This window comes from Neolamprologus multifasciatus, chromosome 16, assembly GCF_963576455.1.
Source record: "Neolamprologus multifasciatus chromosome 16, fNeoMul1.2, whole genome shotgun sequence".
Classification (NCBI taxonomy): Eukaryota; Metazoa; Chordata; class Actinopteri; order Cichliformes; family Cichlidae; genus Neolamprologus; species Neolamprologus multifasciatus.
The window spans coordinates 19358565-19386397 of NC_140454.1; the positions used below are offsets into that span (position 1 = coordinate 19358565).

At 42.1% G+C, this 27833-nt stretch overlaps 2 protein-coding genes and 1 long non-coding RNA gene across 7 annotated transcripts in view; 1 reads left to right on the forward strand and 2 right to left on the reverse strand.

The window, feature by feature from the left end:
* Window positions 1-23222, forward strand: LOC146500697 (electrogenic aspartate/glutamate antiporter SLC25A12, mitochondrial-like). 3 transcript variants are annotated; one of them, XM_085134713.1, is made up of 18 exons: window positions 1-187; window positions 686-739; window positions 3341-3483; window positions 3873-3988; window positions 4686-4825; window positions 7765-7911; window positions 8107-8245; window positions 9136-9229; window positions 11294-11378; window positions 12600-12681; window positions 13947-14105; window positions 15087-15139; window positions 15384-15464; window positions 18646-18786; window positions 19809-19947; window positions 20133-20291; window positions 22463-22553; window positions 22640-23222. In XM_085134713.1, the coding sequence occupies exons 1-18, from the start codon at window positions 176-178 to the stop codon at window positions 22845-22847; spliced, it is 2043 nt and encodes a 680-aa protein (XP_084990839.1). In that variant the 5' UTR covers window positions 1-175; the 3' UTR covers window positions 22848-23222. The 3 variants fall into 3 exon arrangements, with proteins under 3 accessions (XP_084990839.1, XP_084990841.1, XP_084990840.1); XM_085134715.1 differs by lacking the exon at window positions 1-187 and adding an exon at window positions 215-398; XM_085134714.1 differs by lacking the exon at window positions 1-187 and adding an exon at window positions 405-596.
* Window positions 15756-16739, reverse strand: LOC146500698 (uncharacterized). Its single transcript, XR_014869722.1, has 2 exons — window positions 16000-16739; window positions 15756-15968 (listed from the first exon to the last, which is right to left on the reverse strand). It is a non-coding gene; the product is annotated as an uncharacterized LOC146500698 (long non-coding RNA).
* The window catches only part of dync1i2a (dynein, cytoplasmic 1, intermediate chain 2a), a 22508-nt gene continuing 17843 nt past the window's right edge, over window positions 23169-27833 (reverse strand). For all 3 annotated transcript variants that reach the window (XM_085134719.1, XM_085134718.1, XM_085134717.1), the window contains 3 exons: window positions 24651-24791; window positions 24376-24501; window positions 23169-24097 (listed from right to left, as the gene is read on the reverse strand). In XM_085134719.1, the coding sequence (XP_084990845.1) occupies window positions 23984-24097; window positions 24376-24501; window positions 24651-24791 (381 nt within the window). In that variant the 3' untranslated portion in view covers window positions 23169-23983. The remainder of the gene's footprint in view (window positions 24098-24375; window positions 24502-24650; window positions 24792-27833) is intronic.

A 27833-nucleotide genomic window follows, 5' to 3' on the forward strand; every position in this document is an offset into this window, starting at 1 on the left:
GCTGTAACACATCGGCTGACCAAGTGTCTCTGTCCGGAGCGTCCATCTCAGCTGCGCCTTGTTCACAGCAAAAGGACAACAATCTGGCTAAAAATAGTGCGCTGTCTCGGACCTCCGCTGTCATCCCGATGCCCAGCGCCTGCGCTAGTCTCCTGCGGCTGACGTCACATCCAGCATGGCGGTCAAGGTGACTCCGTCAATATTTCTTATCAGATAATAATTTTTAAAGGCAATAAAACGGCCGCGAGCTTTGCGCTGTCGGATGCCGAGGACGGCTCGTCTGCGCGGACGCTTGGTTTCAAATCCTTAGCCTGAAACGCAGCGGTGTCCTCCCCCCCTTTTATTTAAGCTCTGCATCTTTACACAGGCGCATCTCTCCTGGCCTCGCAGAGACAGCTGTAATTTCTTTTTCTCTGCTGCTTGTTTCTGATTCTGGAAGATTTGATGGGACTTTGCTGTGTGAAAGGATCGCAGCACGGCTACTTCCATATGCAATGCCAGACTGTTGCTGTTAGTGGTCTGTGATCGATGCGTAAAAAGGGGGGGAAAAAAATCAAAGCTAAACTGTGACAGACTGAACTTCAGCTTTATTTATGGTAGAGTTGCCTGCTGGAGCTCCAAAAACTACAGGCATTAACGTGGTATGGTCAGTTTTTCATAACAAATTCCAACTTGTGTGTTACAGGTGCAAGCAACCAAAAGGGCAGACCCCCAAGACTTGAAGACTGTTTTTCTGAAGGTAAGGCTTGCTCACAGGATTAAAACTGTTTCTAATACTAACTGGTATGAAATCAAACAAATACTTTAAAAAGCCTACTGGTGCAGTGAGTGAGTAGTTTGTGTGGCGTCCACAGGGACACGTAGCTCTGTAAAGGTCACAAAAATACTCTGACTAATTATGGATCAGCTACTACAGAGATTCGTCCTTGGCTTTAACTTTCTGCATGTGCAGAGTGTGTGTGTTCTTTATTTTTATTTTTTTATCTTTAAAAATTAAAGAATTCCTCTTCGTTCTTCCGAGACAACCAATTCCCAGCATTGTTGTTTGTTTACCCCCAACAGGTCTTGTTTGGAGTGTCAACTTCTTAAGTCACCTTATGGTCCCTGAACATCTCTTCACTCTGCTAGAACAGGGCTGCGTAATTTGTGTTGCACATTCAGGTGGAAGGTTAATTACTGGAAGCTCATTCTGACTGCCTGTATAATTTGATTAAGAACTACTTGAGGCCTACTGCGCGGGTGAATAGATACACAATCATGTGATGGAGAAATGTGGCAATAAATTGCTCGGAATTAATATTTTCACTTAAAAAGATTAATTCAGCAGACTGCGTTGAATTGTCCTGAAAACACTTGGCGTGGAGGTCTCCTCCCACACTCTCAGCTGGGTTCATGTCGTACTCTCTCTGTCTGAGCTTGGCTCGGGCCCATGAGTGTGGCCTTTCTGTTGCCAGTTCATGTGGTGTTTGTGTTCCCAGAGCTATCTCTGCTCCAACTTGAAAACCAACCCGGGCTCTAAAAATGACCTTATGTCTTAGAGCGTGACCCAGATCTCACGTTCAGCACGGCACTGTATTGCATGCTTTGCGTCAGCAGAGTGGAGTAAAACACATTTGCAACACAAGGCTCTGTTATATGCAATTTATTAATTGCAAGTAGATTTGGAGGTTAGAATTGTATATCATGAAACAGCAAGGATTTACACCACTTAATTTTTTTTTATTTTTAAAATTTTGGACAATTTTTCAATCTTTACTGCTATAGTTTCTAGATAGTCATCATTCCTAGAGTTTCAATCTGCATGTCAGGTGGAAGCTCTGGAATTTCTATGGAGTTGTCGTCCGAGATTTAATTTCTCTGGAGAAAGTTGGTGAGAGACACTGTTGCATGGAGAAGATACTGATGGAAAGATGAGGTTCACTTTGGTTTTGGAGTAATACAGGCTATGAATCACCTTGTACTAAATCAAACTACCATGTGGTGTTGGAACACTTATGAATAAGGGATATTGCTTCTTCCCAAAACTCTGTTAACAAGCTGCTGACCAAACTTGGACATTAAGTGTGTCTAATTTGAAGGTAATGAAAAGAAAAAAGTAAATTTGGAAGGATGCAAACTGTCAGAGTTGCAGTATCTTTTGCTCTCCAGGCTGAACATGCCCTATTCAGCTGACTAGGTTTAAAAGGATGGTTATGCCACACTGGGGCATGTAAGGAGATACTAGAAGCCTTGCAGGCTACTTTTGTCTGAGTTGGTATTTGTGGGGACTTTTTAAACATAAAGTTTTGTTGTGTCTCTAACTGCACAACTGAAGAACAACAGATAGGAAAGGGGTATCTTTTTAACAGCTGAGGTCTCACGGAGTACCCACAGTGGGACATATCTTTATTACTTCCAACAAGCAAGGCCTCTCACATTGGCTGCCCAGTAGTATCACCTCGAGACCGGAATACCAAAGCAACCGTCCTCATTAGACTTGTGTTTAGCCCTGTAACACCATATACCCCCAAAACACATAGCATCCATAGATGTTCACGCTCAAATAAATCTCTACATAGTATACTGTGGCACAGCATGTTTCACACCACTGTACAGGATTACACAACATAGAACATCATAGAAAAATGTATCCTGCTAACTTAAGACTTTGGATAAGCGGGCCTGTTCAAGTCCCTGATTGGTGAGATGAGTGAAACAAACATTTTCCCATCCCTGAGGAGCCCCTGAGAAAGGCCTTGAACCTCTCACACGGAGGCCACTGGAGCTGCTCAGCGGCCAGCAGATTGTACTGCAGCTTCCAGGTTTGAATGTGTGCAAGTGTGTGAGTGGGAACAGGGTGTTCCTGAAAAGAGAGGGGCTGTCAGCAGTGTTGCTCTGAATGAGTAAGGGGTAAATCATTGTAATACAGTGTTCCTCTCACACAATAACACTTCTTTTTTTCTTTTTCTTTTTTTTTTCTTTGCAATTTCAGTGGCACGGCATGCATCATTGTCTGTTATGTGTGTAGCAGCGTCTTTTGTACAAGAATGAGATTCATGGTTAGAATGAAGTCAAGAGATCACAAAGCTCAGAGATGCTTTTTCAATGCTGCCTGTCATTATGGGCTGTGGCACAGCTTTATATATATGCTTAAAATGCTCTATAGGGCCGATAGATTTAGATTCCTTTATGCTGTTAAAGGAAGCGGGATGCATCGTATTGTTACTGAGAAAAGGGATATGTCCACATCTTCCTCTTTTTATGCACACAGTAAAGTTTCAGCCTTACTGGTTCTCCAATTAAATGCACATATGGATCCACACTGAGTCTTGTTTATAGCTTGTCTGTTTCTTCTTTGCAGTATGCCAACGTGGTGCAGGATGGAGAGCATTACATGACCCCCAAGGACTTTGTGCAGCATTACCTGGGTCTGCATACACAGCCTCAACACAATCCCAAAACTGTGGAGCTGATAGCCGGAGTGGCTGACACCACCAAGGATGGGTGAGTAAGAACAAATCATGCGATGAAGGTTGTTATGCTTAGCTCTTTTATCTTTTATCTTTCTTTTTTTTTTTTTTGCTATAAGCAGATATTTATTTTAGTACATCAACAACCTATCAAACGTTTTCTTTTCTTCACTGATAAATAAAGGAGATAGATAGATAGATATGCGTGTGTATATATCAATGTATAACCACTGTTAATAACATTATTTCATTGGCTAGTTTGTGTTGTTGCTAAGAATGAAAACTGAAGCTCGGCTATAAAACATATACCTTTAATGCTTTTTGCGCCTTGTCCTCAACATCAGTCCGTGTCCTGGACACAGACTGATATTGAAGATCCATATATGTTTCATCATTCATTTTTTTTCTTTCTTCTCCAAACAGATTGATCTCTTTCCAGGAGTTTCTGGCCTTTGAGGCAGTTCTATGTGCCCCCGATGCCCTGTTCATAGTTGCCTTTCAGCTGTTTGACAAGACTGGTACAGGGAACATCTCATTTGGTATGTACATGGTAGTTAATGTCAGTGTTTCTGCACAGAGGATAATTTAAACTGGATAATGTTATTATACCTACGTCTGACTTAAGATGTAGACCTGATGTAGATAATTAAAAGGAATTTAAAGTGCTTCTTGTTGAAAGAAAACATTGATGACATAATGGTGAAAAACACTAAGAAAGTACTGGGGTGGGGATGATTAAACACTGTAGAAGTTCTTTTTTTGTGTGTAAGCATGTATAGTCAATAAATATGGGAGTATCAGAGCTTTTGGGGGCTTCTTCTTTAGAGTATTAAATATGCTAGCAGTGAGACCTTTTTAAGGTCTTGTCTCTGGGCAGTGCTGCAATGAGCTGTGTGAAACATCACATTATACGCAGCTCCATTCGACATGAATCCAGTCTGTCATAAACCAAGAGAGTCTTACAAAGAAACTGCTGTCGTGCTCTTTCTGTGCAATAGGCCTCCATAAAGGCAGCTGGAATTGAGAGTAGAACTTATACAGAAAATTTCCTGGAAGGACTCACGACCCTCAAAATGTAACAGCCACTTCAGATTCGCCATCCAAACTGACTCTTTCATCTCCTTTAACTGGGTTCTCTGCAAAGGGAATGAGCACGCGAGATGGACATTACAGCTCCATCTTGCAGGTTTTTCCTTTTGTCTTTTGTTACTGCTCACTCGGGCCTCTCTCTTCCAGAGAATGTACGTGACATCTTCAGCCAGACTACAGTCCATCACCACATTCCCTTTAACTGGGACTGTGAGTTCATCAGGCTACACTTTGGCCATGAAAGGAACAAGAACCTCAGCTACACAGAGTTCACCCAATTTCTGCAGGTATGTATTTTTATCTTGGAGCTTCATGTCAAAACTGATGTGCAGTGTGTTAAAGGAATGAGCTAAATTTCACAGATGAGCATCGGTCCATTTTTAAAATTAAAGCAATGATTTTACATTTTGTGCTGTGTATATTACGTCTACAGAAGCCAGATAACAGAAGCTGCATCTAGGCTTGTGAAATTTGTATCTCTGCTGCTGCCATCTTGCTCGGAGGGGTGGGGCGGTGGGGTGGTTCATTTCATATCTCAGTTGGTAGACTGGTCCTTCTTTTTAAGTTGACTTAATATTAAATAACACTACCTTCTGTCATTTAAATTGGCTCTAACTCTGTTGGTGTTCTTCTGCAGCTTTCATTACATGTCTGACGTTCACAGTTCTCTCTTTGTAATGACGAGATTTGTTAGATCAATTTTGAATTTTTACAAACTTTTTTTGGGCAGAATATTACCGACAAGCAGATTGGTTAAATTCCTGCCAAATGTTAAGCAGTATGGTGGAGCAGTGGGTGGTAGTTTCTCATCTCACACCAAGAAGGTTTGGGGTTTGAACCTGCTGCCTGGCTTTGCACGTTCTCCCTGTGACTGTGTGGGTTCTCTCTGGGTAATCTGGCTTTGACCTCCAGTCCAAAAACATGCACTTTAGGCAAATTGTTTATTGGCTGTAGATGTGAAAGTGAAAGTGCAAGTGCTTGATTTCTCCCAGGATCACATGAGATATCTCTAGAATAGGCTTCAGCCCCCATGTGACTTAAAGTTGACTAAGCAGTTGATGCTTAGTCAACTTTGGATGAATGGATGGAAACCTGTATTGCCAGTATTTTGTTATGAAAACAAATAATATTATTAATATTATAACAATAATATTATAAATATGGAATGGTGGACTGAAAAAAAGTTGAAAACTAATGATGACCTGTGGCCTCTGTAGACATGTATGCAATATATATTACGGAAAACTGCATTCCCTGTCAATCATGGCGGCCGCGTTGATGCATCTTCCAGTGAAACAGAAGTGACCCCTGCACTATCTACATGTGTACATCTGTGTTCAGAGGAGCCACTTTTCTTTTGCTTAGTCTAAAAAGTAGCATCTATCAAAAGGTTTTTAAAAAACACACAACAACGTCACTATTCCAAAAAGTGTAAAATATACATCTCACGCTCTTTTCATATGACATTTTTTTTATTTAAGAACATGCCCCCTCTAAATAAGTGCAAACGTCTTTAAAGATAATACTTAATGAACAAAATCCAACTTTCTCATCTAAATCTGATTAAGCTCCTAGGACCTGCCGTCCACATATGTGGACATTGCATTTTGGGTTATTTAGACCAAAATACTCAATTTTGCTCTACATGGGCCTGATATCCACTTATGAGGACATTATACTGCTACTGTTCTATCAAAACTTTAAACGAATATCCTCATATGTGGCTCTTATTTTTCTTAAAAACAAAAATAAGGTAAAAAAAAAAAAAAATCTGGTAATTCTTTGTTTTTACATTCATCGGGCCCCAATATGCCCAAATATCAAAGAGAAATTAAAAATGCATGTCGTGGAAGAGTTCGGGTCTTAGGAGGTTAATTTAGTATCTTCTGTATTTAAAGTAAACAGTTTGTACAGAAAAGCAGCCAAAAGTGCTTCAATAGCATCAGAAAATATGAAGTCATTTCTCCTGTGGGGATTTCATCCCACTTGGGGTCACATTGGACTATATGCCATGCATATAGTTGGCATGACTAAAAGGGAGGGGAGTGTAATCAGCAGTTCTGGTGGTTTGAGGGAGCCTGTTGTGCCATTAAGACAGTTAAAGTTGGGCACCAGTTTAGCCCACTTGTTGAGCAGGCGCCCATACAGTTACAGCTGACATGCAGTGGCCCAGGTTTGAATCCAGTATGTGTCCTCCCTTGCTTTCTCTCTTCTTCCTAACTTCGCTTCACTGTTAAACTGTCAAAAAATGCCCCAAAATCGCTATTTTGCTTGATTGATTATTGCCCGGTGTGTGTGTGTGTGTGTGTGTGTGTGCATGTGTTGTCAAAAAGAAAAAGCGGGAGCGGGGCTAGTGCAGCGACCTGGTTCAGAGTCGAGGGCTGTGGTCTGAGGCAGAAGCTGGGTGGTCCAAGATTTATGCAGGCTGCACTCTGTCTCCACTTCAGTGTGGGATCTCTCAGAGCGCTTTGTGGTTTATCATACTTGACTGGAGCTTCCCACCGCTACACCAAACACTCCTCTGTGTGTGGAATTTCATCTCTATGTATCATTTTTATTGTCTTGTTTTCTGTCATGTCCGAGCACATTACATTTCTTCTAAGCGTTACTTGAAATTGATGCAAGTAGATCCGATTGTTATTGAAAGTTAGGGCTCTTTCACAGGAATGTGAAACTTCATCGAGTTCACAGAGTGTTTGTAAGTCTAAAAAAAGTACATGTCTGTGTAATGAGTATCATGACCAGTTTTGAGCATTCTAATCAGAAAACATTGTGAGAATAAATCCACTGATTAGGTTATCAGAACAAGAATATGAGAATGAAGAAGCACCTCGGTGTTGGAGTTCCTCCACAGTCCTTTGGTTATACGCGATGAGCTTTGACAGCAGACACTGACCCGGGGTCAGCCTCCCCCTGCATCCCCTTCTGATTGCACGGTTGTCATATTGAATCATCTTGTTGCGGACACACCTGCCGGCCGCCTCGCCAGCCACTCAGCTCAAATGCGGGATCAGACTACCCGGGACGTGGTTTTCATTAGTCTCTGGAGAAACGACTGCTATTAACAAAAAAAATCTGTCTAACACGGTCACATCTCATGACTTTCACATCTGTTTAACACTGATATTATTGTACTTTCTTCTTCCAAGGTTCTGGGAACGCACTCTGCTTTTTTTTTTTTCTACCTTTTTAGCATCTTAACCTTGTGTGTCTGTGTGTGCTACAGGAGCTGCAGCTTGAGCACGCCCGCCAGGCATTTGCACAAAAAGACAAGAGCAAAAGCGGCACCATCACTGCCTTGGACTTCAGTGACATCATGGCCACCATCAGGCACCACATGCTGACTCCGTTTGTCGAGGAGAATCTGGTTTCAGTTGAGTTATTACATTTTCCTTTTTTAAACAGTGACACAAGAATTCACAGTTAGCTCGGACATCTGTGTTAGCGATTTATGTCTTACTGAGCTGCTGTCATTTAGCTGGTTAAGGAAGATTTGAAGGAACATAATAAGATCCATCCGTAGTCCCTCCTATCCAGTAGGTCTGACAGGCTTTTGGTCTTGCTGTAGGCTGCGGGAGGGAGCACCTCCCACATGGTGAGCTTCTCCTACTTCAATGCCTTCAATGCTCTCCTCAACAACATGGAGCTGATCCGCAAGATTTACAGCACGGTGGCGGGCACGCACAAAGACACTCTCGTCACCAAAGGTACTGCCGAGCGTCTCCCGAAATAATCACGTCTGCATCGTAAATGTGATGTGAGATGTTCGATCATATTTTAACTTTCTTGACAGAGTGGTGTGAGTGAACACTCAGGAAACATTTACTGTAGCACTAAATTACTAAGGTAAATGAACATTTTCAATCTGGTAATCAGATCATCCCCTCCCCTCCCCACACATGTATACCTGAGTAACTGATAGTCGTTCTGTCAGTCACATCTGTTCCCAGTTGTGTTTCCCATTCAGATGCAAACTTTAGACTTCTGCTTCCTCTTCATTGGTATTTTGCCTTGTAGAAAAGACTTTGAGCAAACAGTATTTGCAAATAATTATTGTTATTTGTTGCCGAGCATGTCGAATATCATTAAGTTTTAAGCGAGCACTCGCATGTCTGCTGTCCTTCACCGAAAAGTATATCATTGTACGCCTCGAGCATACTTGTAACTAAAGGTGTGGAGGAAGTGAATAACAAACTCTTTCCCCTCTCTCAACAACTACCATTAGGTTTCCTTTTAGAACGACCACCTGATGGCAATGGAGTTTCTCAGCAGGCAGCAGTAAAGAAGTGAATATAAATCCCATATAGTAGAGCCGTGCAGGGTGCTGCTGAGAGTGGTTCAGTTAGTGGTAGTCGAGGAAGAAGTAAAGCGCACACAGGACTGGCTTTAATGGTTTTAAAGATTTTTCTGCAACAAAGAGCCACATAAAGAAAAAAAATACAAGGAACATTATTTGCAAATACTATATAACACAAACCTCCAGTATATAATAACTAATGTTTTTATCCTCTCGGCCTCATGTCTGATGTTTGACACAGCGAAGCTTTGAAATCCAGTTTGTGTGACTGCATCGTCTCCTGTCTTTGTTAAATTGTAGAGGAGTTTGTTCATGCTGCAAATAAGTTTGGTCAAATCACTCCGATGGAAATTGACATCCTGTATCAGCTTGTTGGTCTCCACTCTCACTCTGGGTAAGATCTCCAGTTATTCTGTTGTCACCTGTGGATGTTTATTGGTCAGTGAACATTTTTCAGGCTAAAACACGTTTACACTAAAGAGTAACAAGACTTTACTGGACAACAGTTTATAATAAGGTACTTGTATTTACCATTAGCTTATTTCCATGCTTATGTGGAAAATCTTTATTAGTATTTCAAACATTTTCCAATTAGCAGGCCATTAAGAGATTACCTCTCAATACCTCAACTGCTTTATAAGTTCACTTAATATGGATTGCTTAAAAAAAAAAAAAAGAACCCTAGTTTAGTTGTATTACGTTACACCAGTGATGCTCAAATAATAGCGCTAGTAGTACTTTCACAGTAACTAAAGGCTCAACTCATTTAAAAAAAAAAAAAAAAAAAAAGCAAGAAAATACAGTTAATTAAAGAACTGATTGACCTGGACAGGTTTGTATGGAAGCTTGTTTCTGCCACTTCTCAGTGGCAGAAACAAGCTTCCATAGGTTTGTGCAGAAAAGTTCATTTTAAATAAAAACAGGATTGCGTAAATGATAAAAAAATTGGTAAATAAACAAGTACGCAGGGAAAAAAGTTGTACACCCCACTAAAAGTGTTGTCAGCTCACTGCATAATAGATAATCAACTGAAAGACCTATCAAAAATTTAGATTTAAAAACTAGGAAATTCTTGACTAAAGGTGTAATTAAGTTGAATTTATTGAGCAAACATGAGCATATTAAGAAAAAACTAGTTAGCTAAACATAATGGAAGGAGTGGTTGAAATGAAAAGTTTATATTTATAGATAAGCAGTTGAGACCGTTTACTAACCATAACTGATAAATGGTGAAGTGAATCTAATGGGAAAGAGTAAATGGTAACCTGGTCCAGTTCCATACTGAACACATTACAGTGCAATAAACCGGTTCTCGGGTCTGTGGGGGGACGTTATTATAACAGCAACCACTGCATTTGACTGTATTTAATAAGTGTTATTAAGGAAGAATGACCGTCCCGACTCCTGAGTAAAACATACATTATAAAGAAAAACACTAGGAGGATATTGATGGAAAACCTTTAGTTAATGACCTACAAATTGAAGAATGTTTTCATGCATATGAAGCATTAATAAGTGTTTTATAATTATTCATATAGATTTACTGAAAAAGTAGTACACATGCTAATAAACAGATGTCTAATGGTGAATATTTGTACTGTAATATACAATGTGTCTTTTAATTGTACCTGTTCATGTTGGACAAGCTGAAAAAGTGCTCTTGTACATAGTGCGGCATTTAAATTTGTAACTAAATTATGAATATGCTGTCATTAAAAGGACACAAAAAGAAACTTGGACAAACTTCCTTAATATTTTAATTTTTTTTCTGTTGTGTTTATGTGTATAAATGGGGAAATAATTATTCCAGCTTCTGGATTAACTTGGGTGGTTTTTGACTGTGTAATTTTTTAAATGTAGTTCGGATTTCTAGCAGACTAATGCTTTCCTAAATTGCCAAAGTCCGACCTGCATATATGTGAGGAATACATGAAATGGAACGAACCAAACTCGACGTGGAGTCCAAAGAAGTGCAGAAATGTTCTTTTCCACTGTCATTAATGCAGTCGCCCAGGTAGCTTCTCCTGCTATTCCCTCAAATTTACATTTACGCAAGCTCGTGTTTTTATTCTAAGCCGACACGAATGGAATGAATATGTTATAAACATCTGTTTATTGGTCGTAAAGAGAAAGTTATTGCTCATTCTGTTTAACAATGGTTGCTCCAGTGGCTGATTAACAAGACACACATAAAACATGAATGCAGTCTTTATGATGCGTCAGACCAGCGGGGGATACTTGGATCTCCAGCATTTAGTAACAAAACACTTTCATTTACTCATTGGGCCCCTTCCAGCTTTGTTTGTCTGTTGTGTGTATAAGCTCGAGTAGCAGGAACTTTAAGTTATATGGCAGTAAAAGGTCTGTGGAAAATCTTACATCACTGGCTGCCGCTCAGAGTAGATGCACGGCTTTCTGCTTTTTCCTGGACTAAATCCCTTCCTCTCTCCCCCTCAAGGCGGCTGAACCACGCAGACATCGAGAGAGTTGCCCCGCTGGAGGAAGGAGACATGCCATACCACCTAGCAGAGAGCCACAGACAGGTAGCCTGAGTGTCTCCTCTAATACACCTCACATCCTCCTGCCTTTCATCAAAGCCTTTCCCACTTCTTCGCCCTGCTTCCTTCTCAGAAAGAAGCGAGAAAAAGGAAGACTGTTCGGTCGCTGAATTAGCAGAGTGCCCATGTTTTTCTTCCCCTGTGAAGTGCATTTCTTTAACTCCCAGATAAAAGTACTCCAATTATAGTCATAGAGGAGGAATGGATTGTTGTGTTGCACCTCTCCATGAAAGGCACTGCCTATTTTATTCAGTATGGCTGTACATACACATCAGCTGCAATCACACATCTGAGACGCTAATAAGAGGCTTTTATCAGTGTGGGGCTTGAGAAGTTTTAGGAGCCTTTAGCAAAGTCTGCTAATGGCAGGAGGGGAGTGGGAGTCAAGGTGGATGTGGGAGAACAAAATAGTTCCTGCCTCCACCGGATAACACGGCTCTATATCAGGCTGTGGTCAGAGCTTTCAGGCCACTCCTGGGACTCGTGCTCAGAGGTCTGGAATTTGATTCCTTTGGGGGGGATGCTGCAATTCTCAGCCTTGCCCTTCTGTGGAAGTAGGCTAATTGTTTAAACCCTTTGATCAAGACCTCGATCTTGTTAGCATGCAACTCTGGGTGGAAGCATCTGGGAAGGGGAAAAAAATGATCTTCTCCACTCTCCGCTCATCTGTTGGCAGGAGAAGTTGCTAAATACATCGACTTGCACACACATTTGACGATGTCTCGCTCGGACCGTGTAATATTCATGTAGATTCTTATCTGGACATGGAAAAGAGTTGTGAGGCTAATCAGTTCCCAGTGAAAACAAAGGCATATGCTTTCAACATCAAACACCAATCCTGAGATCAAGTGGATAAGGGAGAAATTATGCTTTGTTATAAAAATAAAAGAAGACCTTTTTAGCTTTTAGCCTCCCACATGTCGCATGCGTGGAAAACTCAGCCGCAGGTTCACACAGTCATTTACTGTATCCAGAGCTAGTCTGTCTGTGACATTTAATACAGGCTGATGATGAATCAGACATTATGTGACATGTCTGCATTCCATCGCCTTCCTCCGCCGTTGAGTACTCTATAGCATTTTTCTTTCCACAATGTATCTGGTTCGCTATAGTTTAATAGCCAGCCGATTCATGTTTAGCGTCTGATCCCCCCTCCTGTCTTTCTCCAGATTCATTTGACCGCTGGTGTCTTTTTCTCCTATACAGCACGCTCACGAAACGTCTCGGTCCATCTGGCTCCAGGCTGCGGAGTCTGCCTACAGGTTTTCTCTGGGCTCAATCGCTGGAGGTGAGTGACATGTCTGCGGCGGAGCCCCCGGCCCGCCCGAGCGGTAACCTTAGCCGGCTGGCTGCCGCGCCGAGGCCCCGGGGCCGACCATTGTCCTGCAGGGAGAAGGGCTGTGATGTGAGGCTCCGGCATTGTGCTGCCGTGCCACCGTGGCTCCAGGCTGTCGTTGGAGTCGAAGCTTTGGAATGACACAAATCTTCCGGAACCGCACTCCCTGGAATCTCCCTCTCTAATTACGCTGGGAGGAACTGATACAAGGAACTTCTGACATAACTGCCCCTCAGATAGGAACACGGTCTTTGTATGTGTGTGTGCGCACTTGTTCTCCCTAAATACGCAAAGAGTTATCAGTCATCATTCAGCAGAAGCCAATTCAGGCCAGGTCAGAGAGAGAGATATACTGTAAGTCATGAGGCATACAGAGAAACCACCAGGAATGAGCTGTTTCTCACTCACTGTGCTGCTTTCTCTGTTTGCATGTTTGGGAATCATCATTACAGCAGGCCTTGATGCCAAACAAGACATACCGAGTGTAACTGATAACAACAGTTTAGTGCAGTGTTGCTCAAACTTTTTCTGGCAAGCTTCCCTTCAGGAGTTGAGAGAGTTCACACCCGCCAAACCGTGATTTGGCGGGTGTTATTTGATTTTGGCGGCCTTTATTGTTATTTACAATAACAATAAAGGCTCGAAGGTGCATTCTTTTGAAATAACAGAGAACATAAAAGCTTCAACACTCTTCTCTCCTTACTTTTCCACAAATCCTTCTCATTAAACTTGATTTCATCTTGTATTTTTCACCCAGTCGTCCACTTTGCAGGACTTCCTACTCTAAGCTTTATGATGATTTCTTTGAAGTGATAAACCATCCCCAAATGTAGCTGCAGAATTATTGCTGTACATCTCAGTTGTGTAGGACTCTAGATAAATAAAGTGATGGCTTGTATGCACTAGAGGGCTGTCCAATATCAACAGGTAATTAATTGAGTTAAAAATAAATTAAAAAGTAATTCATTGTTAGAAGCACAAAGATCAAACATTTACTAGCTTGTCTAGATTGGGGAAAAAAAGGGGGGTTTCTTTGTCATTTTGGGTTTTCTTGTCTGCCAGTTACACAAATCAGAAAACAAACTGCAGCTCTTTTTGTCACATTTGCCACAAGTCAAATTTGAATTTGCTTTCTGACTTGTTTAGATGCTCAAAAAAAATCTGTCCAAAATAGCGTAAACCCCCCCAAAACTAGTTCATTGTGTGTGTGTTTGCAGCTGCCGGCGCTACGGCTGTGTACCCTATTGACCTGGTGAAGACGCGCATGCAGAACCAGCGCTCCACCGGCTCCTTTGTAGGAGAGCTGATGTACAAGAACAGCTTCGACTGCGCAAAGAAAGTGCTCCGGTACGAGGGCTTCTTTGGCTTTTACAGAGGTAATCCTTTACAGATTTATTTTTTCAGTAAATGAAAAGACCTGAAATCTCTGTGCAAGCCAACATGTGGGTGTCGTGCAAAACAAACCATCTGATGGGAAAGCATCAGCATTCGCCAGCACGCTAATATCGGGAGCATGGTTCGCTAATTGATACCAGAAACCTTTGCCCTCCCTGTTCAGCAGTGAATAAAGCAACACCCAGGGGTCACGTTTTCATTATCTCAGTCCCTGGGAGAGTTGCCCGAGGAGAATGACCAGCAGTATTCATGTAGCAACAGCAGCAGCGGTGTCTGATCTGCCTCTGCCTGAGTGGTGATAATGGTGCTGAAGGCTTGTGATATACAACACTTCTTTCATATGAGGGAAGTCAAGACTGCCATCTACTGCTGCCTCTACCGCTGCAGCACTTTGTTGCTCTGATCTGCGTCCCCCTGCCCTCCTTCCTCATCTCTTGCACATGATAAGAGGGTGATTGACTCAGAGACAGACACGCTCGGCTGTTTTCTGGCTGCACACCAGCAGCAGTCACTCAGCAGCTCCTTCAGAAGTTTATCTGGCCTGATGAAGGACAGACGGTGAAACAGTATGGCAGTTATCGCCACTGTAGCACCCAGCCTCCCCCCTCGATCTTGTACGTGACCACACAGCTCTCTCTGTTCCCCGCTAACAGCAGGATCAAGTCTCCGCGATGCTGATCCCATATGGAGCAGCAGTGTCATATTTTTGGGGACTTTTGTTCAATTTCAGTGGGACCTTTGTATGCTGGTGCATCAGCTGTATCAGGCACCATCTGTAAATATTTATGGGTTTGTTTTACACGCACAAGAACCCCGCAGCTTATATTGTTCTAGCTGTCAGTGGATGTATTCATTCAGCAAAGATACAAAAAAAAATGTGCATTCATTTCCAGCCAGACTGTCTTTCTCTCTCTCTCTCTCTGTCAGGTATTCTAATGGTATCTATGAATAATATTTTGCAGGTCTCCTCCCGCAGCTCATTGGCGTTGCCCCGGAGAAAGCTATCAAACTCACGGCAAGTCATTCCACTGTGTAGCTTAGAGTGCTCAAAAAGTTGTTCTGAACGATTCATTGTGAATGGGGAAAAAAACATGCAAAGAAGAAGAGACACACTTTGCAATCAAGATGCGACTGCAACCACAAGTTAACATTAATGCCCTGCCATCAAGACTGCGATTGTGTCTCATCTGACTTTTTCTTCTTCTTCTTCTTCTTCTTCTTTGTGTCTTCTTTCCTTTTTTTTTTCTTCTTTTCTTCAGGTGAACGATTTTGTCAGAGACAAGTTCACCAACCAGGATGATACCATCCCTCTTCCTGCAGAGATTCTGGCTGGTGGATGTGTAAGCATTACTGAGGCGATCATCATTCAAATTCAGTCTGTAGATGAACTCAAAACACCTTAAAGATAAGCGATGTATGCATGAGTAAAAAAAAAAAAAAAATAGTGCCGGGATTATGTGCGTTTTGTAGTCTTGGGTTCATAAGTAAGTACAGAAATAAAATGTGTAAGTATTTCAGATGCAAAGCCAAACTGATACCGCTCTTTTAGTGTTTTAATTTTTGTTTTAACGTATGTGAAGGGTGAGAAATGTATTTAACATGCATGGAATGATCATTATATGCCGTGTGGATGAGGTATTCAACTTTACTTAAAGGTGTTATATGTAAGTACGTTGTTTTGTATTTTTTTAACATCCCTCCATCATGTCTGTCCTCAGTGTCATTTAGCTGCATCTCCAGTGAGTCTCTAAAATATCTCCAGTGGATGGATCCAGCTCCACCAGCTGCAGCTGGAAAGCCCAAGATGGGGGAGCTGGTTCTGCTCTGCATAGTAACACGGGGAGCTGGTTCTGCTCTGCATAGTAACACGGGAACCAGATTTCTTATATGTTGCAAGTTGAGGTCGGCGTGTCAGAGAGACTCAATGTGGAGGCAGCTGAATGAAATCTAGGACTACCACAATATTAATCTTACCTGTCGGTAGTAAGGATGAGCATTTCAGGCGCGTATTGTTTTCAGTATTCTTCATGTACTGCCTTGCTGTGCCAGGCTTTTGCCATTCTAGTTCAGTTTTTAGCTTAATGACCATTTAAATATTTGTAAATCATGACCATCCATAGCTGTCAGGTAGGAAAACATAAATATCTTTCAAAATAAAATACTAGTGTAAAGCCAATTAAAATAAGAGTATCAAAACATTCTACAAGTCCACATCCTGCATCACCATCCAGAGAGGTCAGTTAAAAGTACAAATATATAAAAAGTATATATCTTTATTGTTACTAACGAGGCCTGCAGCACTTGTTCACTTCAATCATGTATTTAAACGGACACGTATGTTAAGTTTCACTTACTGCTATTCTTTTTATCTTCACTACATGAGTGTATATAGTCCATCCATTCATCAGAAACACAAAACAAATGATAATATACACATACATTTAAGACGAGGTAATCAATCAGACACTATTACTATCACTGTTTGATGAACACTTATTAACAAATATGGATGACAGCACTTTCCAGTGGCCCCAAAGTGCCACTGCACTACAAATTGAGCAAAATGTATTTACAAACGATGCACACTTATCATAGATCAGCTACTGTGCATCATCTAAACAAATTATTAGGATTCGAGTGTTATATAATTATTCCCAAAAGCTATAAACATGTTGATAATCCTGGTACCCTAGGCAGGTTGTACAGTGAGTTTCATCCAGACTGATCAATGTGTCTAAGAGGAACAGACATGCATATGCCACAATCATAAAAGTAAGATATTAATGCATGATGAGTAAGTAGTTTTTTGCAGGTGAGAACATTATAAATACATAGTACAGAAAGAAGTGTTTCCCTCTTTAATGTGGTGATGTGGAGTAATGAAATGAGTAGACTACAGTCACCCTGTCTTTGCACCTAAGCAGAGTGCTTGATGCACTTTTACAGTCCCACAGAAGAAAAAAGACACTCCTGTTTTGTTGTAATGTTTTGTGCCTATGTTTGTGGTTGTAACCACACCATTTAGAGGAGAAGGTGCCCCGTCTTGTTTAAAGGTTTTGAAAGACAAGTCTTTCACCTGCGTTTGGATCTTTGTGAGGTGTCCGTTTTGGATTTGTAAACACAGGGAGACATCGTGGTTTTATTTTATTTCATTTCATTTACAGATTTTTGCTTTAAATTGAATCTGACTTCATTTGCCAGTGTGTTTACTGTTGCTATGGTGACTCTTATTAAGTGAGAGAGGTTGCTATAATTCAGCGTCTAATGTCAGCACATCGGAAGTTTTCCAAAACAGAAACTATGATTGTGAATCGTCTGAAATGGCGACTGCGGTCAGGTGTGATTCCTTTTTCTGTGTAGCAATTTCTCGTTGCATCATCGGATTAAAGATGCGTCTGTGCCGGCTGTGCTGAAATAAAGCAGGAGCGCTGTGGAGCAGAGGCCGCAGGTTGGACTCAGAGGAGCTGAGGTCTGCGGGGTCGTGACCCCTGTCAGGGTGCAATTGAAGGAAGAGGCCCTGGAGGAGCCTGGATGAAGCGGGGTCTAGCTCATTGTGATTGAGTTTGACAACGCGGTACGAACCTGAGGCGTAGTCACCGTGCAGGTCTTTGCACAGGATGAGGATGGTGTCCACTACAATGCTCGCTGCGAAGAAGTTATTCCATCTGTGGACCCTGATAGAAATGTATTTTATGACTTTCCCCATATTCTCGTGTTGCTTCATGAGAGTTTGAAGTCTGCTTAATCTGATAATTTGTTAAATAATTGCTTCCACCAGACAGAACTGAAGGAGATAAAAGGGAGCAGACGAGTGAATCAATCTTCAGAGAAGCGGATATTCCCCGTCCACTCTGAAGATGACTAAATATGCCTGAGCTTTTTTTAGACCTTTGCTCGGATGTTTACAGATAAGACCCCTGCCCTGAATGTCACCAGCAGGCATCCTGAGGCCTGATTAGATGTGGGGCGGGTGATAAATGTGCCTGAGTCAGAGGGTGCCGTGCCTTTAGGGCATCGCTTTCCTGGACTCTGAGCTGTCTGGGTGATTCAGCGCTCTCCCCTGGGAATAGGGGTGAATTGGGGAAGTGTGCGGGCCGAGGCCAGGCTGGGCCACTCACCCTGCCACAGGAGGTGCCTCGGGGGAGGCGAGGGGGCAGAGGGCTGGTGCCAGGGTCAGAGCCTCCCAACCATGAGCCGAGACTTCTCCTGCTCTATTGTGACCCCGGTTGTTCTTCTATCAATGCTTGCTTTTTCCTCCTCCTGTCAAGGCCACGCTCTGACAATATCACATCAGATTTAGGAGGAGAAAAAAAAGTATTCTTTGTGCAAGAGGTTTACCGAGATGATTTTAGAATCCCTGTGGGGGAGAAATGCTTACACATCATTACCATTTCACCCAGAATTCACCCCTCACTTGTGCAGCCTCACACACCACTGAAAATCCACTTAGAGACCCTGATCCTTGCATTCTTAAGCCACAAGTCAGCTGTTTGTTTATTTTTATTTTTTTTCCCGTTGCAGGCTGGAGGCTCCCAGGTGATTTTCACCAATCCTCTGGAGATTGTTAAGATCCGTCTGCAGGTGGCTGGAGAGATCACTACTGGCCCAAGGGTCAGTGCCCTGACTGTTGTGAGGGACCTGGGCTTCTTTGGCCTCTACAAGGTAGGTCAGCACCATGACGTCTGCAGCATCAACCTCCTTTAACTGTCATACAAGGGCAGTGAAAGGTACTCCGATGTTCCTGAGACACAAGCAGCCAACAACATGAGGAGTTTATTTTTGTTTGCCATGGTGTTGTCACTTAAGTAAGTTTCTCATCTAAATTTCTTTCCACTGATTTTTCTTGATTTGATGAAATGTTTGATACGTTAAATTCACAACCAACATCCCTCTAAATAAGAAGGTGGAGACTGACATCTTTAATATTTCTGCTTGTAATTTTAAACATTTGTTTGATTTTTTAACTATAATTTACATTGGGTCTGACAGTTAATATAACTTGTGCAATGAAAGTGGCAATACAGCAATTTAACACCTAAAGGTTCTCGATGCAAAATCATATCTATTCTAATATTAGTCTTAATTTCCAACTCTCTGTATCAAGAGTAAAAGGCACAATATGAAACACTACTGTTTTTGAACAAACATCTTGTATGTGTACATAGACATAATGGAGCTGGAGAAACAGAAATTTGAAGATCAAACATTGCTCTGCTGACTGTTTGCAATTTTCCAAAACAGTGTTAAACATGCAAACGGAACCGCGGCCAACAACCGACAGCAAATTACTGAGGGATTACGCTTTGCTACTGCTCCTTTCCAAATCCTTGCGGCTTTACTTACAGCTGGAGTCATGTGTTCATACTCCATATTTTAATGAGCGGCAGACAGTGTGTGGCTTGTTTGAAAAAAGAAAAGGGAAGGAGGGGGGAGAAAAAACGGACTTCCTCTTGGTAAAAGAAGCCAGCACACTGAGGTCTGTGGTGTGATGGATTTTTCTCTGGAGGTCCAGTGCCTGGGGCTCTTTGGCTCCATCATCAACACTAAAGCCCCCTGTAGGTTAAAATAAATCAGATCCCAGACCATTTAATCCCAAAGACAAACCTGCTCCACTGCTGTCTTTACTCATTCTTCAGCCCTGTTACGATGCATTTATTTTTAAGATCTTCTTTTTTTTCTGTTAGGGAGCCAAAGCTTGCTTCCTGCGTGACATTCCCTTCTCCGCCATCTACTTCCCCGTTTATGCCCACACCAAGGGGAAGCTGGCAGATGACGATGGAAGGCTGGGGGCTCTGCAGCTGCTCACTGCTGGAGCTATCGCAGGTAACGAACATCTGGAAAGCTCAGAGAATCTGGACATTGAAACAGCGGCACGTTGAGTCGTTTTGTAAAGGGATCTGTCATGTTGTCTGCACAAAAAAATGCATTTAGGCTTCCTCCCCGTTTGTGCATAGCATAGCGAGAGTGCTTTATGATGTGGTTGTTTTTTGTTGTTTTATTTAAACAAGGTGTACCAGCAGCTTCTTTGGTGACCCCTGCTGATGTCATCAAGACCAGGCTCCAGGTGGCAGCCCGAGCAGGCCAGACGACGTATAACGGAGTCATCGACTGCTTTAGGAAGATCCTCAAGGAGGAAGGTTTTAGAGCGTTTTGGAAGGGCGCAGGAGGTAAAACACACACACACATATATATATATATGTGTATGTGTGTGTATATGTATATATACACATGTATGTATATGTACATGTGTATATGTGTATATATATATATATATATATATATATGTATGTATGTACAGTGGGGCAAAAAAGTATTTAGTCAGCCACCGATTGTGCAAGTTCCCCCACTTAAAATGATGACAGAGGTCAGTAATTTGCACCAGAGGTACACTTCAACTGTGAGAGACAGAATGTGAAAAAAAAAAAAATCCATGAATTCACATGGTAGGATTTGTAAAGAATTTATTCTTAAATCAGGGTGGAAAATAAGTATTTGGTCAATAACAAAAATACAACTCAATACTTTGTAACATAACCTTTGTTGGCAATAACAGAGGTCAAACGTTTACTATAGGTCTTTACCAGGTTTGCACACACAGTAGCTGGTATTTTGGCCCATTCCTCCATGCAGATCTTCTCAAGAGCAGTGATGTTTTGGGGCTGTCGCCGAGCAACACGGACTTTCAACTCCCGCCACAGATTTTCTATGGGGTTGAGGTCTGGAGACTGGCTAGGCCACTCCAGGACTTTCAAATGCTTCTTACGGAGCCACTCCTTTGTTGCCCGGGCGGTGTGTTTTGGATCATTGTCATGTTGGAAGACCCAGCCTCGTTTCATCTTCAAAGTTCTCACTGATGGAAGGAGGTTTTGGCTCAAAATCTCACGATACTTGGCCCCATTCATTCTGTCCTTAACACGGATCAGTCGTCCTGTCCCCTTGGCAGAAAAACAGCCCCATAGCATGATGTTTCCACCCCCATGCTTCACAGTAGGTATGGTGTTCTTGGGATGCAACTCAGTATTCTTCTTCCTCCAAACACGACGAGTTGAGTTTATACCAAAAAGTTCTACTTTGGTTTCATCTGACCACATGACATTCTCCCAATCCTCTGCTGTATCATCCATGTGCTCTCTGGCAAACTTCAGACGGGCCTGGACATGCACTGGCTTCAGCAGCGGAACACGTCTGGCACTGTGGGATTTGATTCCCTGCCGTTGTAGTGTGTTACTGATGGTGACCTTTGTTACTTTGGTCCCAGCTCTCTGCAGGTCATTCACCAGGTCCCCCCGTGTGGTTCTGGGATCTTTGCTCACCGTTCTCATGATCATTTTGACCCCACGGGATGAGATCTTGCGTGGAGCCCCAGATCGAGGGAGATTATCAGTGGTCTTGTATGTCTTCCATTTTCTGATGATTGCTCCCACAGTTGATTTTTTCACACCAAGCTGCTTGCCTATTGTAGATTCACTCTTCCCAGTCTGGTGCAGGTCTACAATTCTTTTCCTGGTGTCCTTCGAAAGCTCTTTGGTCTTGGCCATGGCGGAGTTTGGAGTCTGACTGTTTGAGGCTGTGGACAGGTGTCTTTTATACAGATGATGAGGTCAAACAGGTGCCATTCATACAGGTAACGAGTGGGGGACAGAAAAGCTTCTTACAGAAGACGTTACAGGTCTGTGAGAGCCAGGGATTTTCCTTGTTTGAGGTGACCAAATACTTATTTTCCACCCTGATTTACGAATAAATTCTTTACAAATCCTACCATGTGAATTCATGGATTTTTTTTTTCACAATCTGTCTCTCACAGTTGAAGTGTACCTCTGGTGCAAATTACTGACCTCTGTCATCATTTTAAGTGGGGGAACTTGCACAATCGGTGGCTGACTAAATACTTTTTTGCCCCACTGTATATATGTGTATATATATGTGTATATATGTATATAATAGACATAAACATCTTTAAGGTTTGTTCAGATGAAACCAAGGTGAATTTCCACCTCATATTTCACCTGAACTGAACAAACAGACTGTATATGAAGATAGAGACAGCCAAGTGTAAGTTTTGATGCCTTAGCTTTTTGTCTAGCAGATCTGTCAGTCGTAATGACAAATGCAAGCTTTAAGCATTAATAAAAGGGTTTGTGGGGCTCAACTGTAGTGGCCTCCAGAGGAACTGAAGAAACTGCAGTTTCACGTTTCCATTAATTACCGACCCTCAAGGTTGCCGTTTAGCCCTAACAACCATAGAAGTCCTTTGATTTCTATAAATGAAACTCACACGACGCTCACCAGAGTAATGCCATTTCTCTGTAACTGTCATTTTTAAAATTTCTCCCTCTAGCTCGCGTCTTTAGATCGTCACCGCAGTTTGGCGTAACACTGGTGACCTATGAACTGCTACAGAGATGGTTGTATGTTGACTTTGGAGGACAGTAAGTACATTAATCGCGTCTCAAACAAGCGCGAGCCACTCATTAATGCATCACGAGGCTCAGCATCTCCTAATCTTTCTTCTCAGTCGTCCTGCTGGATCTGAGCCCACTCACAAACCTACAATCAAGGACCTTCCCTCTGTGACTCCAGACCACCTGGGTGGTTACCGTCTGGCTGCCTCAACATTTGCTGGCGTGGAGAGAAAATTTGGCCTGCACCTGCCCAAGTTTAAGCCTTCCGGAGAGGTGACAATCACATCAGCGACGTCCAAAGCGGAGCCTCAAGCTTCATAAACAGTCACTTCTCGTGAGGGCTGCATGCTCTTTCAGCCCTCATTTCCTCCTTTACTTAACCACATTTCGATTCAATGCATAGAAGTGGTTGTCTTACTATAAATGCTGCATGGGTATGGCTTTAATTGCATTTTCTTTGCATAGCTTGCACAATTTTTTTGTACATCTTGTACTTCTCCACAGAGGGACATTATGGCATCACAAAGGATTGTCACTGTGCTTTTCTGGTGTGCATGTGTGACTTACATTTAAGAGACACGAGGATGTACAGATATTTTCCAAAGTATTTATTTTGAAATCACAACCAGGGGACTTGGGAAATAATTTAAATGTATTTATTGTATTTTACTGAAATAAATCATTCAAACTGTTGATTTCTATTGTGAAATGTACATTCTCTGTTTTGACACCAATCTCTATTCAGAGCCCATCACCGTACATGACAAACGTGGAAATCACAGAGCAGTTACAGCATACATAATCACCCTATTCAACATGCTGGGGTGATATTCCAACCATCCCGGATCCAACTCGAGCTGCGCTGATTAAGAGGCAAGAAGTGCAGTATAAAACAACATCTTGGTAGAAAGACTTTGACATTTCACTATTTTACAAACACGTGTTTATGTTATCCAGTCTAAAAGAACAGAGATGGCGACGTGGGCTACAGCTATGAGATGTTTACATTCCTGGGTGTTTAGAGATGTGATTGCTTTACTACAACTTTGGTGGAAATGGAGAACAGCTCTTACTGATTTTCCTGAATATGTTGAAAGTGGAGCACCGACTTAACTCATAATTAAGGCTGCCATGCTGTAAATAATGGTGGGTAAAGACGTGACAATCAAGATTTAAATTAAACTTTAAGGCATCTGGTTGAAGAAAAGATGACTGTTTTGTGAATATGGCTTTGGGTTAGTGTCTGAGGTTCGTAGCCCTGTCGCTTGGCTTATTCAGAGGAAGACAGACCACGGTGCAGCGAACTAAGAAGGCAATTGTCTAAATAAAAGGAGCGTTGGAAACCAAGCGATATCCATACTTCTTTCTGATACAAACTTCATCTTTTCCATCTATCAAAACAGGTCATTAACGAGCACATGACTGGTCCCTTAAATGCCTCGTCCAGGGAGATAAGCTCATGCGGCCAGACGCTGAGCTGCAAGCTCCTCTGCGTCATCCCTGTTCTCGTTGATTTCTGCCAGTGTGCGAACAAAACGGGTCCATTCGTCATTTCGCGGTACCGCAATTTGCTGTGGGGGAGGAACACGACAGAGCCGTGAATTTCAAATGCAGACAGGTTATGCTCTGTGCATTTTTTACTCACAAAGAGCAGACCTAAAATGCACAAATTAGTCCTTAAGATGCTCTTCTAAAATCTCAATAAGGTAAATGCTTTACAATTAATCCCTCATTACTAAATTACACATTATAGCAGGTGAGAGGCTGACTCATTTTTGCAAAATCCAAATTGTTTTTTTTTTTTTAAAGGTACAGTCAGAAACTGAAAGGCTGACTCATGCTTGCTCACCTCTCCAACATCATAGACAAGGACTTGTCCATCAGAGTCTCCCACAGCGATTTCTTTGCCAGAATGAGCCCATCTGACCCTGTTCAGGGCTGGGTTACCCTGCACTGTGACGCTGGCGGTGGGGACCTGAAACAATAACAGCAATCAGGAGTGTACTTGCACGCACAGGATCTGATATGGTTAAAAAGGTCAAAATCAAGATATGAGTATCTCGTCTACAGTAAAGATGGTAACAGCACACAGCTGCTCTTCTGAGAAATGTCTATTAATATTACCTCTGTGTCATTGTTGAGGTTCCACAGGTCGAGATGACCGACTCCGTCCACGCAAGCAAACAGAGCAGGGTGAGTCGGGGACCACATGACATCATACACGTAATCAGAGTTATCCTCGAACGAGTACAGCGGCTTATTGTTCTGCAGGGAGGGAAAAAAAATAGCTTCATTCAAAAAGGTTTCCAGTTTTAAATGTATAAATATCCATCTACACACTAATGCAACTCAGTGATGTTTTAAACTGTTAAAACGCTTATGTTACTTAGCAAAGCCAGTCAACATTATCACAAACTGCAGTGTGAAAGATCAAACATGACAAAGGTTTGTGTTTCAAAAGAAGTGCATGGTTATGTTCATACAGGACACACAATAAGACACTGAACCCCAAGTTGCTCTGCAATGAGTCCATTAGAGTGTGAATTTTAAAAAAGTGCTTGTGTGAATGGGTGAGTTTGAGTGCTCAAGTAGAAAAGTGCTCTAAGAACCTGTCCATTTACAATACTGCTAAAAAAATGCTTAAAGGTCACTTAGAAATGTTGTAAATGACAATTAATGATTAATGAAATCAATCAGAAGTAATTTATGATTTGTAATGGAATATGTATGCAGGCACAATTCCAGCGACGATCATTCATGTTTTTCCTAATGGGACACTGTGTTACCTAATGCAGCTTTATCATGTTAAAAGGCTAATTGATCATTAGAAAAAAGCTCTTTCCTATTATGTTAGCACAGCTGAAAACTGTTGTGCTGATTAAAGAAGTAATAAATTTGGCTACTTGAGTATCTGGAACATCAGCCTCTGTGGGTTCATTGTAGTCTTTAAATTTGTGTGTGTGTGTGTGTGTGGGGGGGGGGGGGGGGGGGGGGGGGAGAAAAAATAAATAAAATCAGAGAAATTTTTCCAAGAAAAACAAAACAAAAAAGTTATTTCATGAATAGATTTGCAGTGAACAGATTTCAATCATCTGTTCTATTCGACTCAAGAATAGCACAAACCTCTAACCAGAATAAAATCAACAAGACTGAGACGCTGGCCTATAACAGACCAAGAAGAGATGCAGTCTCTAGTTTGAAAAACAAAAGTCTCACAAGCCTCAAGGGCACCCACAAAACACCCGATTCTACCTCGACACTGAAGTGATGACACCAGGATGGTGGGCTTCTAGACAGAGTTACTGAACTCAAGGGAAAGATTAAGATGGGCGAAAGAACACGAGCGGCAAAAAAGTGCAGAGGCATCCAAATTTGAGGAGACAAAGAAGAAAATTTGACAGACGTAGAACAAACAAAAAGATAATCATTTGTCAAACTGATGGAGGGAACCTGAAAGGCCGCTTCTCTGCGATGTGCTCTTTTTAATCATAGAGTATAAAAATAAAAGCAGTCAGCTGATACCCCAGTCTGTAATGGAATGGCTGGGCAGAATCGCAGGATCTCAAACCCACTCATTCAATTCAATTTTATTTATATAGCGCCAAATCACAACAAATGTTGCCTCAAGGCGCTTCATAGATACAGAGAAAAGCCCAACAATCATATGACCCCCTATGAGCAAGCACTTTGGCGACAGTGGGAAGGAAAAACTCCCTTTTAACAGGAAGAAACCTCCGGCAGAACCAGGCTCAGGGAGGGGCGGCCATCTGCTGCGACCGGTTGGGGTGAGAGAAGGAAGACAGGATAAAAGACATGCTGTGGAAGAGAGACAGAGATTAATAACAGATACGATTCAATACAGAGAGGTCTGTTAACACATAGTGAGTGAGAAAGGTGACTGGAAAGGAAAAAACTCAATGCATCATGGGAATCCCCCGGCAGCCTACATCTATTGCAGCATAACTAAGGGAGGATTCAGGGTCACCTGGTCCAGCCCTAACTATATGCTTTAGCAAAAAGGAAAGTTTTAAGCCTAATCTTAAAAGTAGAGATGGTGTCTGTCTCCCGAATCCAAACTGGAAGCTGGTTCCACAGAAGAGGGGCCTGAAAACTGAAGGCTCTCCCTCCCATTCTACTTTTAAATACTCTAGGAACAACAAGTAGGCCTGCAGAGCGAGAGCGAAGTGCTCTAATAGGGTGATATGGTACTACAAGGTCATTAAGATAAGATGGGGCCTGATTATTTAAGACCTTGTAAATAATCTGTTGTGGGAACAGCATGACCGTATGGTTTGTAAAAAGTGTCCAGTGTGGGAGGGGAAATGTCTACAGAACAAACAAAAAAAGCCATCGGGAATTCTGTAACTGCTGCAAATGGATGAAAAAGACTTGCTTTGGGATGGGATGCAATGGGGATAGCCTTTTATGTCAGAACAGAGCTTTTACAGTTTGCCGGGCTTAAAATGGCCCTCTGGGAGCTGACTATGGAGTAAGTGTGATTGGTCTTCATACAGTAAAAGCACAAAGTCATAATTGTTTTACCTTTCCTATTACTTTTTTGGTCATTTTATAAACAAAAATGAGAAAAGCTTGAGTAACATTCCTTATAAAAAAACAAAAACAAAAACGTTTTTTCCACAAGTATGGTAACTTTCCTTTGGTGAGAAGAAAACAAATTCTAAATAAGTGATGCGTTTTCATACCTGACCCTTGATCATCGTTTCTGAACTGTAAATAGTGCACATATTTCGTGATGTTATATGTTTCACATGTAGAAATGTTTCTAAGACCACTCTTGGCAGCCCAAATTCGTACATCATTTCCTGTGCACGCTCAGTGCACAGGAGAGTGGGCCCAGAGGAGGTTCGCTAAGTCCCAGCCACCAAACACTTGCCATTGAGCCTCCCCATCCCTGGGTGTTGCTCCACAGTGGGGCCCCAGTAACCCTCGCTTGGGCAGGGCATCATCTCGTTCCTGTTCTCTTCAACAGGGGTTTCTGAATCACTCTTCACCTGGCCCCTCACTTAACACTGAAATTGCCCCAGGGGACCCCACCGGGGAAGGCTCCCTCTGACAACCGAGCTTCTGGGATCACAAACCCCGTCCACGTCCATAAGCTGGCGATGCATGAAGGGGCCAGATGAAAAGAGGCTGTCTCCCAAAAGAGCTAGAGGAGGTGGCCGTGTATGTGTCTATTCATTGCCAAATAAAGACAACAGAGCACAGGCAGGTGAGACTTTCACTTTGACAACACTTCTTATGAATATTCATTACATGCCCTTTTCTCTCATTGTCTCTTATTTTTTT